Source organism: Cetorhinus maximus, chromosome 14 (genome assembly GCF_964194155.1).
Source record: "Cetorhinus maximus chromosome 14, sCetMax3.hap1.1, whole genome shotgun sequence".
In the NCBI taxonomy this organism is placed as follows: domain Eukaryota; kingdom Metazoa; phylum Chordata; class Chondrichthyes; order Lamniformes; family Cetorhinidae; genus Cetorhinus; species Cetorhinus maximus.
The window spans coordinates 108145970-108158491 of record NC_135892.1 but is presented as its reverse complement, the minus strand read 5'-3'; the positions used below and the strand labels follow the sequence as shown (position 1 = coordinate 108158491).

The following is a 12522-nucleotide window of genomic DNA, read 5'->3' as shown; positions in this document are numbered from 1 at the left end:
AATGGACAGTTTAAAGTGCATCTGTTTGCAACCTCACATTCTCAACACTTTTCTTCGTCTTTGGAGACTCAATCTACCCACTGTTAGCGCACAGGCTGCTGCCATTGTCTCCAAGTGTAAACACCGTACACATTCTTCCCAGGAAAACAATCTGGGGCCCTTTTTAATCAAACCACCCAGGCTTGTTTTCAGGCAGGCTTCAGAACAGGTCATGTGACCCCCTTCATTTTATCTTAAAGATAGAGTCCCAAAACAGAACAATCTTTTAAACCTTATAATTATAAAATACAAAATAAAATTCCATTGATGCATTTTTGGGACTTTATATTATGTTCAAATAGTGTATTGAGGTGGAAAAAACCCTTTTCAGCCAGTCATCACTTGATGACCAATTGGTTGATGCTTTTCCTTGTGCTAAATCCTGAGATTATTGCTTGGCTTGAAAAAGAAAGAAAAATGTAATCAGCAAAAATGTAGAAACTCTCTCTCCCATAACTGAATATTGAACTCTTGGCACAAATTCAAAATAAAGATATGCCCTATGCCACTACTCTCCAAAATGTCGCAGAAATGCTTCATATCCCAAGAATTACCAAGTGTTTCACCTTGGCAAACCAGGCGCTCATTTTCAATCAGATTTTCAGTTTGTAACCACATCTAAAGGCCAGCAGAAACACAAGATCCTCAAAACTGATGTGCCTAGATAATGCACTCAAGTCTTGATATTGGGCTTGAACTCAATCTGACTTTTAGGCCAGAGTTTTATCAGCTGAGTGAAGTGCAATGCCAAAATGATAAAGCTTTTCATAACTTGCATTTGTTTATTATGATGAATATCCTTTTCTTAATTGTAGGTGAATCAACGGAATGTTCCTGGAATTGACAGCGCATACTTGGCAATGGACACGGAGGAGGGAGTGGAAGTTGTGTGGAATGAAGTCCAGTTCTCAGAACGAAAGAATTTTAAGCTGCAAGAGGTGAAAATAGAACTCTTAATTATTTTGATATGAGCCGTTAATGGTTACTGCTACCTTATTTCACTCACTCTTCTGCTGCTTGTAGCTACTCTTACCAGGAGATCTGTTATGTTATGTCACGCTCATCTGTCTTGCGCCATTCTCACGCATCCACTTGCCTGCAACCGCCTTGTGACATCCGTCACCCAACTGCACCTAGATTGACTCCTCTTTCTGTTGCCCTCCATTTTTCCCTATAGAAGCAATCTCTGCAGCTTTTTAGTTCTGATCAAGTGGCCAAGATACTGACATTTTGTTTTCTGGATGTCACATTTGAGGGTTTTTTTGCAATTTCCTCTCATTGGTCTTGTGGTCTGTGTATGGAATTTTTAGTGTACGTCTTAGCATCCACACTTCAAAGGCCTCTATTTTCTTCTACAGAACTCTATTTATTTTCCAGGTTTCTGAGGCATGCAGGAAAGTGGATAGTGTGTAGCATCTGATCAGTTTTTCCCTGTTGCAAGCTTGACTGCTCTTGTTAAAACACCCTTCATCTTCACAAAATTACTTCTGGCTATATCTATCCTTCTTCTAGTTTCAACATCACAATGACCATCTTCTGTTATCATTTGTCCTAAATGGATTAACTTATCTACTTGCTCCAGTGTGACACCATCCACTTCAATCTTCACTCCAGTTTCTTCTAATGTATCCCTTCTAACTACCGTTCTTTTTGTCTTTAGTGTTCATGCTCAATCCATATTCTAAACTTCTAGATTTTACTTGATCTATGGTATTTTGTAGGGTCTCTTCTAATTCTGCAAGTACTTCACTTTGGTATTAGTATTTTCAAAGTGTGATCATCACAAGAACTTTTAATTCATAAAAAAATAAATTTTAAGTCCCAGAAATTGAGTACTTCCAAATGGGATGTCCAAACCGTTTCAATAGGTGCCTCAATTCAATAATTCAGGCAATTAGACATTTCCTTCCCCTCCCCTTTCATTTCTACAACTGTGACAAAGGGAGGAAGGAATCAAATTTATATATTAACCATTTCTGATGAGTACATTTTTGTTCCTTAGGATAAGGTTAAAGCTGTCTTTGACAATCTCATCCAGCTGGAGCACCTGAACATTGTGAAATTTCACAAGTACTGGGCGGATGTGAAAGAAAATAAAGCTAGGGTAAGCTGTCTCAGCGCTGCTTAGTGTTGCTAGCTGATTTACCTAACTACTGTGTTTATGGCATGTAAGTTGAAATTGAAAATTTAGTACAGGCTTTCACTTGACTGGATAATCTATAGTTGAAAATTTCCAATTCTCATACCTGATGTGCAAAAATGTTCAATACTTTGTGATAAAGGAATGTTCAACAGTTTCAAACTTGATACGTTATGTTTCGTATTGGAAAAATATTCAAGAATACTAAAGAAAAGGTATTTGGAAAAGTACTTGGGAAAATTAAACCAATGTACTCTGTACATTTTGCAAGAATTGCAGAGAAAAACTTACTATATTACAAATTGAGGGGGTAAGAGGTAAAGGGATGGAGTGCACATGATCTATTCTCAAAGCATGTTTGCTCAGTGTATTTGGAGTTGCTGAAGGGGTTATTGATGTGATGTTTATGTTCCTGCAGGTTATATTTATAACAGAATACATGTCATCAGGAAGCTTAAAACAGTTTTTGAAGAAAACTAAGAAAAACCACAAAACTATGAATGAAAAGGTAGGTTGTAAATTACTGTTTACAATTTGGGATATTTTGCTACTGTGCATTGAGCATGCACGAGCTGCTACTGAAAGGCTCAGTGCTGCTTTTGGTCATCTGGGTAGCATGCAGAAGTGGATCTGAAGCGCTCTGATTTGGGGGGATCTGTGCAAATACTCATGTATGCATGCATTTGCTTGATGGCCACAGCATGTGGCTGAACTTGGCATGCTACAAGGTGGAAAATATACACCTATCCACCTTCTTACACTACATTAGTATGCTGATATTCAGCTTTGGGTGCATTTTGAAGGTGGTATTGGAATCTTAACCAGAGCATTTTGGGCAACTTTTGCCTTTCCAAGGTGGACACACCAGAAAGTAAGATGCAAGAATAGAGAAGGAAAACACTCCAAATAGTTTTGATGTTGGCTGGTGTATTAGATACTTCAAATTCTGATCTAGCAGGTCTAGGTTTTTTCCATAAAACAAATCCCTTTGTGTGTGGACATATCATTAGCTTTGCGAGAGAACTGGCTAGACGCAATCAATGGGGTCACCACTCCAGTGGCATTAGACACAAGTGTGCGCAACTGGTATCAACCCAGGGTTGAGGCTGAAGCTCTCTTTCACTAGAGCTGTGTAGCGTGGGATTTATACCCAAAACCACGAGTCAAATGCAGGAACACTACTACTAAGCCAAAGCTCACTCCTCTTGTAGAGTATTGCCTGAAGTCATTATGAAAGATGAAGAATGTCTCAATTTCAAATAGTGAACTTGTTGTGGATGGGAAAGATTGAGAAATGAATGCATTGTATTAGGATTTTTCACGCGTGGTAGAGTGAGCATTAATCCAGCGTAATTGAGCAGGCATCTTTGATTTAAATACATGTTCCCCCTTCCTGTTAGCTTCTGACTGGTTACCTGAGTTTGAGCAAGCCATTAAGAGAGCTGGGGTTGTGGGTCAGGTCCACAAAAAGGGCATTCACAATAAGAGAAGCTCCCTTCAAAACTGCATCCAGTTTGTCTGTTACCTATGTTGTGAAGTGAAATCGGCTTTTCTTGCTGGTTAACTTACCAGATCTCTGAAAAATAACTGTAAATAAATACCAACATCAAGGTGGGTAAGTAAACAGAAGTGTCAACATGCTGTATCTGGAGCTAACTGCCCAGAGTTTAGATGAGTTAGAAAAGATGGCAGTGCGTGCAAGGTATTAGATCTGTGACATAGGATTGCTTTGACTGTAAATACAAACCAAATTATTTAAACTGGACCTTTTCTTAAAAAAAAGAGCAGTATTTTACATTTGAATGTAACTTTGCTCATTTCTGTATAGGCTTGGAAGAGATGGTGCACCCAGATTTTGTCTGCCTTGAGGTAAGAAGTCAGTGACCTGCAATGAATCTCAATTCTGGTGGTGCACATCTTTTTCTTCCCCTAGCTTTACTACTTCTGAAGGCATTGTCTCTCACTTGGCTATGGTTCCACAGATGCTAGTAGCCCTTTAGTGTTATTCAGTTGCATGAATCTAGTGAGTGTAAGTAGTGTACTGACATGAGTATCATACCCGAGTCCAGTTCTTATCATGTCCCCACCCCTGACCTAGTATGTTTTTCTTTCGTTCGCTATACCTCTATCCACCCAACCCGAGGAACACTGAAGCCAATTAAGTATAATGTATAAAACCCACACAGACTAGATATTGAACTAGAAACCATCTGATCCATTGAGGTTAATGCTGCAAGTGCACCTTTTACCCATAAAGGTACTAGGAGCTAACCTGTGGACTTGAGAACAAAACCAACTCATGGATACCTTTTGCAAAATAATAATTGTTTGAGTGTGGAATTCTGAATCTATGATAGAGTTTCATTTTACTGCATTTTTAAAAAATCATTTATGGGATGTGGGCTTCACTGGCTAGACCAGCATTTATTGCCCATCCCAAATTGCCCTTGAGAAGGTGGTGAGCTGCCGTCTTGAGCCACTGCAGTCCATGTAGTGTAGATACACCCACAGTGCTGTTAGGGAGGGAGGGAAGTCCAGGATTTTGCTTTACTAGTTGCCTTTTTCCTTCCTTTTATAATTATTTCTAACCTTTGTTCACCAGTCATTTTAAGTTTCAATTTTTTCCCTAATTAAACATCAAAATAATCTCTAGTATATGGCCTCCATAATGCAGTGGCCCAGCTCATCAACATCCTGGGTTTGCCATTGACAAGAAACTAAGCTGGACCAGCCATATAAATACTGTAACTACAAGAGGAGGTCAGGGGCTGGAAATTCTGTGGTGAGTAAGTCACCTGACCATTCCCCCACAAACCACCCAGTCCCCCCGAAAAAGCTTGTCCAGTATCTTCAAGGCCCAAGCCTAAGACTACTTATGATGGAATACACATAAATAACCTGGAAGAGTACAGCTCCAACAACACTCAACAAGATCAACACCATGCAGGACGCAGCTGCCCACTTGATCAGCACCCCATTGGCCACCTTAAACATTCACTCTCTCCCCATAGGCGTAGAAACAGGAGTAGGCCATTCAGCCTGTTGAGCCTGCTCCACCATTCGATCAGTTCATGGCTGGTCATCTCCCTCAGTGCAGGAAAGTGGCATTATCTCTCTATCCCTTGGACATACAGTGGCAGCAGTGTGTACTGTATACATGATGCACTGCAGCTACTGACCAGGTTTCCTTTGACACCACCTTCCAAAACCAACAATTTCACAACCTGCAACATCTACCACATAGAAGGACAAGGACAAGAAACGCATGAGAATACCACCACCTTCAAGCTCTCCTCTAAGGCACACACCATCCTGACTTGGAACTATGTTGGTGTTCCCTCACTGCTGCTGGGTCAAAATCCTGGAACTCCCTTCTCAACTGCACTGTGGGCGTATTTACACCACATGGACTGCCACAACTCAAAACATGAATTCACCAACACCCTTTAAAGGGAATTAGGGATGGGCAATAATCCTTGCCAGTGATGTTCACATCCCTTGAAAGAATAATTTTAAAAATGATGCGGAAGATCCACAAGTATGTTGAAATACTATTGAAAAGATGTATGATTGAATTATTGCAATAGTTCAGAGAGCAAGATGATGAAATTATCCTTGTAAAATGAAAAAATTGTGCATTGAGTTTGTACCTTCTGAGCAAAATTTGAAGTTTTGTGTTTTAAAAACAAATCAACTTGGTTTAAAAATAACAATTAAAATGTACAAACTGATTTTCAATTCCAAGTTCACCTATAATGAAAGTGTAGGTCTACAAGTTGGAGTTGATGACAAGTGTGTTGTCTATTTGGGCTAAGCTAAAATAAAGCTGGACTTTGTCATTATATTAAATTATATGTTCTGATATTATTAACTGAAGTAGTGGAGTTCTAATTGAAAATAATTAAGCATTTAAATGACTATTAAGAAACTGGACAGCTGTTTCATTAAAAAAAACTAGGCCCATGTGGAACTCATTCAAGAATAGTGAAAAGAAATTTGGGTAAAAAAGATAATTGAGCTTCATTAAACCAGAATGATCGCAGAGGACCAGATGCTGGCCAATGTGAATCTTATCCTTTTCTTAGAAATAGACTTTCCATTATTAATATTTTTTGGCATGTTTACTCTTGGGTACGTGGGGGAAATTGATCCTTTTAGCAAAAGAATCAATTCCAATTTCACATTGGTGTAAGGAGCACTCATGAAATAAATTATCTTTTTTGAAAGAAAAGGTAACCAATTAGCCCATTGCCTGCTCCCGATACAATCTTCCCATTCGAATGTAGTTTCAAAAGTTTTTATCCCTGTTTTCCTAATTTGACATGCTGTGTATTCATGGATTCAAAAGAAGAATGGAAACAAGCCCTAATCCCCTCACCCCTTGTTTGAATAACCTATCTTTCTGTTGAAAGCCTGCTGTGAATTTTCAGCATTCTGGTTCAATTCACATTTTCAGCTCACATGGTTTTTCTTCTACCCAAGTGTTCATCAGAAGTTTAGGATTACAGAAGGTATATTTTGAATAAGCTAGAATGATATCTTCAAGCTGTCTGTTTGATTTTTGGTTTGATTGTGATGTGAATTCTATAGTACTATGTAATCAGGCAACAAACAGCTGCTTTAAGTGCTTTCAGAAATAATGCACAGTATTAGATGAAGCTAAATAACATTGTTTTGAAATATGCAACATTTTCTTTTCTGATTGTCCTCCATGTGCAAGTTTGAAAGATTGGCCATCCATTAGGACATAATCATCTGCTCTCAAGTCACCAGGGATGTGCAAGGTCCACTCAGCCCATTGAGCTTGTTATTTAAGTCGATGAAAACCAGCTTTTCACCTTGCCAAATCTTTTCGATGGCCCTGCCCAGACTTTGCTAATTTTCCATCTGGAGTGTTCAATATAATTTAGAGATTTCAGTAACACAGTGCAGCTGAATTGTAGCACATTGAGTATTGTAGCAATGTAAGTTCTTCTGTTCAGTTCTTGACCTGAGACACACAAAGCAGGGGGCTGCTGACTAGAGACTTTCTGTGGCACCTCCAGGAAGGGGTTAAAATTGAGAGTCATAATTGGATAGTCCAGTCCTCAGCATCTTGAAAGAGGCATATGAGAGTATTGGTTGTGGCCTGGGAGGTGGCAATCTGCCTACTCTGTTGGTTGGTGAACTGGTAAATTATATGATGGCAGAGAAGCATCAAATTAGTGAAAAGGAAATATTCTAAAATGTACTTAAACTGTTCAAAAAATGTTAAGTATTGTACAGCTTTGTCCTGTTTAGCTAAGTGCATAATTTTCTTAACATACAAACGAACCAATTAGGAGCAGGATTAGGCCATTTGGCCCCCTTGAGCCTGCTCCACCATTCAATAAGATCATGGCTGATCTGATTGTGGCCTCAACTCCACATTCCGCCTATCCCTGATAACCTTTGATTCCCTTGTTAGTCAAGAACCTATCTACCTCTGCCTTAAAAATGTTCAATGACCCTGTCCCCATCACTCTCCGGGGAAGAGTGTTCCAAAGAGTCACGGCCCCCTGAGAAAGAAAATGTATTCACGTCCCCATCTTAGTTTAATGTCCCCTAGTTCTAGCCTTCCCATGTGGGTAAACATCCTTTCAGCATTCACCCTGATAAGTCCCCTCAAGATCTTTTAAGTTTCAGTAAGATCACCTCTCATTCCTCTAAACTCCAATGTATACAGGTCCAGCCTGTCCAACCTTTCAGCCTCCCGCACCCCCCCCCCCCCGCCCCATCCCAGTTATCAGTCGAGTGAACCTTTGCTGAACCATTTTTAATGCATTTATATCCTTGCTTAAATAAGGAGACCAACACTATACACGGTACTCCAGATGTGATCCCTGCACAACTGCAACAAGACTTCCCAACTTTTATATTCCATTCCTCTTGCAATAAACGACAACATTCCATTTGCCTTCCTAACCACTCGCTGTACCTGCATACTAACTTTTGGTGATTCACGTACCAGGACAACCAGATCCCTTTGTATGTCAGAGTTCTGCAATCTCTCTCCATTTAATTAATATACTGCTTTTCTATTCTTCATGCCAAAGTGGACAAGTTCACATTTTCCCACATTATACTCCATCTGCCAAGTTTTTGCCCACTCACATAATTTATGCCCCTTTGCAGATTCCTTATGTCCTCTTCACAACTTCCTTTCCTACACCTATCTTTGGGTCATCAACAAACTTAGCATCTGTGCATTCAGCCCCTTCATCCAAGTCATTAATATAAATTGTAAATTATTGAGGCCCCAACACTGATCCCTATGGTATTCCACTTGTCACATCTTGCCACCCAGAAAAAGACCTATTTATGCCAACTCTGTTTTCTGTTAGCTAACCAACCCTCCATCCATACTAATATGTTATCCCCTACACTTACTTTGTGTAGTAATCTTTGATGTGGCGCCTTTTCAGACGCCTTCTGGGAATCTAAGTGCTGCAAATCCACAGGTTCCCTTTTATCCATGTTGCATGTTACTTGCCCAAAAGAACTCCAATAAATTAGTCAAACATGATTTCCTTTTCACAAAACCCTGTTGACTTTGCCTGATTGTGTTGAAATTAACTTCCATAATAATAGATTCTAGAAGTTTCCCTATGACTGACATTAAGCTAACTGACCTGTAGTTTCCTGCTTTCTATCTCCCCCCTTTCTTGAATAGAGGAGTCCCATTTTCTATCTTCCAATCTGATGGGACTTTCCAGAATCTAGGGAAGTTTGGAAAATTAAAGCCAATGCACCTACTATCTCAGCAGCCACTTCTTTTAAGACCCTAGATGAAGTCCATCAGGAGCTGGGGACTTGTCAGCTTTTAGTTCTAATAATTTTCTTAGTACCCTTTCCCTGGTGATTGTAATTGTTTTAAGTTCCTCCCTCCCTTTCACCTCCTGATTCACAGTTATTTTTGTGATGTTATTTGTATCCTGTACGGTGACGACAGACATGATACATCTGTTCGATTCCTTATTTCCTTATTTTCCATTATTAACTCCCTATTCTCACTCTCTAGAGGACCAACGCTCGCTTTATTTACTCTTTTCCTTTTTGTTATTTTCCTTTTCTTCTCAAATTACACATAAAGGTCCTTTTTGAAGGATGCCATTCTGCTGTTAGAAAAAAATGTTTAATTTAGTTGAGTTCTATGCATGTCCAAAGTAACCACCAAGTTGCTCAGTTTATTGAATTTTGTTTTACTTACCAGCTACCTCCACTCTTGTGATCCTCCCATTATCCATGGCAACCTGACTTGTGACACCATATTCATCCAGCATAATGGTCTTATAAAAATTGGGTCTGGTAAGTATCAGGAACTGTACTTATTGAAATATGTTCAATCTATATAGCATAATAAAACATTACTAAGGACCTGAAATTGATTTGGCCCATCTTGCTAGTTTTTTGTCTCAAGTTTAAGTTATTTGATTAACAACTTGCAACAAATTGTTGTAAATGCCCTTTCTCACTAGTGTTAACACTGCAATCATGTGACAAAAATAGAACCTGTAGAGCATTCACACTAACAAGGGTACACTTTTTGTCTCTTTATATTTTGGGGGAAAGCGAATGGATGGGTAATCCATTGACAACTTTTGCTGCTGCTACCTTCAAGATGGTACACTTGGGTGTTTTCATGGTTGCCTGTAATCTTCCAGAACATTATCCAACTGGCCATTCCTATGTGAGCCAAATCAATGTCAGTAGGCTGTTTTACTGTGGTTTAGAGAAAGCATCATGAAGAGTTCAGTCCTGCTGTATCTTGATAATGACACTTTCTTATACACTGCTAGCACCTTGGTCAGCTAACCCAACACAAACCTGGAGCAGAACTTGAGATCTTCATGGTCTATGTGGCTCTGTATTCTGCATTGACTCTGAGGATGTTGTTTTATATGTACTTGCAAGTCTGCAATATATATTTCAAGAATCTAACCTAGTTTCTTTCAGAAAATCTTGACCTTTATACTCCTTACTTAAAACTTGGTGTGTATGAGTTTTTTCTTTTTTCCTTCTTCCTGCCTCTTCACCAAATTTGTATAAAAATAATGCCTGGTTCTTAACTTCTCCACAGCAGTTGATTTAAATGTAATGTAATAGAGATTGAAAGCTGCATAAAATGAAATAATCTTTTTACATTGTCTAAGTTACTTTATATGTTACTGGTGGTGCTTCCCTGTGTTTGGGAGAGAGCAGAAAAGAAGGAAAACTGAATTGATTGTGATGGAGAGTGAGCACTTGCAGCAAAACTTGTGCAATGACTAATTTAGGTTTATGTCACAGTGACCTTGGTGAGGACAATTATTGACTTTTTGCTGTATTTTGTACGTACAGTTCAATCAGGACATCATTATAATGGGAGTGAGTGAAAATGGTGCATTGCATTTTATGCATGGCTCAATTATGCATTTGTGCATGTTCCTTCAGATTGCCCAAGGCCTTGAGGGAAAATCATAACAATATTGTTCATTTAAACTTTATAGTTTAATAATGCTGCGAACAATTCACTCTTCATGGCCCAGCTTTTTAAGCTCCAGCTTTGGGCAGCAGTTCAGTATTTTCTCCTTAGCAATTGAAGTGTAACCCTTACATCTGTGTGGCTTGCTTAGGTGACTGATGTTATATGCCACTTTGTCAAATACATAATTTTGCAAATACATAGTTTTGTCATTGGCTTTCTTGTGCAGAATATTGAGACTAAATCTTAACTATAAAATTTTTTTAGAAAAAGTCAGCAGTCTAGGACTGTAGATATTGGGTAGATCATAGGGACCATTTCTTGTTCTTCCATCTTCCTCCAATAAATTCTATTTAAGTAGAAAGTAATCAATTGCTTAAATGATTAAATGCAGCTTTGCCAGACAGAAAGCAGGTGATTCACTTTCTCTAGGATCTACCATGCAACTGTTACTATTGTACCCAGCAGGCATCAGGTCAGGGTGACTTTTGCACAGCCACATGCACCAGGAAAGTATCCTTGCTCTCAAAGGATCATTCAGTTCTAGTCTTAACCAAGTGCAGAATCTGTGACTGCACAGCTGATGTGTGAACTGCTGCATCTTTTGGTTAAGATATTGTCACCACTGCAGTTCACCCTTTCTAGAGACTGATGGGCGACATCCCCAGAATGTTGCCCATGGGGTTTTACACTCTGCCAGCATCTGGCAGTTCTGACCAAAGAGGGTGGTTTCTTGTACAACTTTCACACCAAAGCAACTTTAAATGATCAAATTCAAAAATCCTATTGTGGATGGGGTGGGGGAAGGTTGGTGGTGTTAGGAAATATGCTGAAATTTGTGCTTAGTTGTTGTCTTGAGTCCTAATATAACTTCAGCATTGTTGCTTAAAATATCAAACTAATTCAAACAGCATTGAAACATTTGCTGTCTTTTTCTGGGCTGTAGACTGTGCACAAGTATTGTTTTATTTGTAGCTTTTGTCATACCTTCATGGTGTTTCCATCGACCAAGAATAGTCCAGGGTCATTGCTGCACTCAATTACCTGACCACTTAGTTTACAAATAGTAGAGCAGTGAAAGCACAATTGTGGCTTTGATTTTTATGGTGCATGAATATATACATATAAGAATGTTTTTTGAAGAAATTTGTATAGTTTAGTTCATTGTGCATGTAATTGTAAGATTTTGGTCTAATAAGCACATTTGCCTCAATAGGTCAGATGATTTTCTTCACATCTATTTAATTGACACTTCTTTGCTAAGATTACAGTGTGCAACAGGGCTAGGTAAATTGCAAGGTAATGATTAGATGAGTCCAAACTTTAAATGAAGTGCCTTTGATTGTAGGAAGTTACGGGAATAGAGGAAAAGTTCCACTGTTACGAAATGCTTTAAAGAATGAGAAATGGTGGTTAGTATGTAGTCAGGATTTGAAGAACACATGAAGGTGTGTTTTGAGATTAAGCTGAGCAGAGCTAAGTGGAACAATGAATATAGCATCAACAAAAAAAAAGGCTGGAGATGAGAGTTGTGTTAAGACAAGTTGGTCATTCAGGATGCATAAGCTTCCCCTGCCACCTTGAGAAGACATCATGCCATTGCCAAAACTTACAGGTGCCTTAGTGTTGCTAAATCCGTTCCTCCTGACTATCATTCTATGCCAATATCTTGATTGGGCAATCAGTCCGCATATCAGACGGAATGACATAAGAAACAGGACCAAGAGTAGGCCCTTTGAGCCTATTCTGCCATTCAATGAATTCATGGCTGATCTGATCATGGTCTCACTCATACACCGATCTCCCTATAACCCACGACCGCCTTGTAGTCAAAAATCTATCCACCTCAGCCTTGAATATA

The 12522-nt window shown here is 39.1% G+C and overlaps 1 protein-coding gene across 1 annotated transcript in view; it reads left to right on the top strand.

Annotated features, from left to right (window-relative positions):
- Positions 1-12522, top strand: part of nrbp1 (nuclear receptor binding protein 1) — an 89277-nt gene that overhangs the window by 20519 nt on the left and 56236 nt on the right. The window contains exons 2-6 of the mRNA XM_078557447.1: positions 855-977; positions 2042-2143; positions 2598-2687; positions 4008-4048; positions 9411-9505. Coding sequence (XP_078413573.1) covers positions 855-977; positions 2042-2143; positions 2598-2687; positions 4008-4048; positions 9411-9505 — 451 coding nt within the window. The remainder of the gene's footprint in view (positions 1-854; positions 978-2041; positions 2144-2597; positions 2688-4007; positions 4049-9410; positions 9506-12522) is intronic.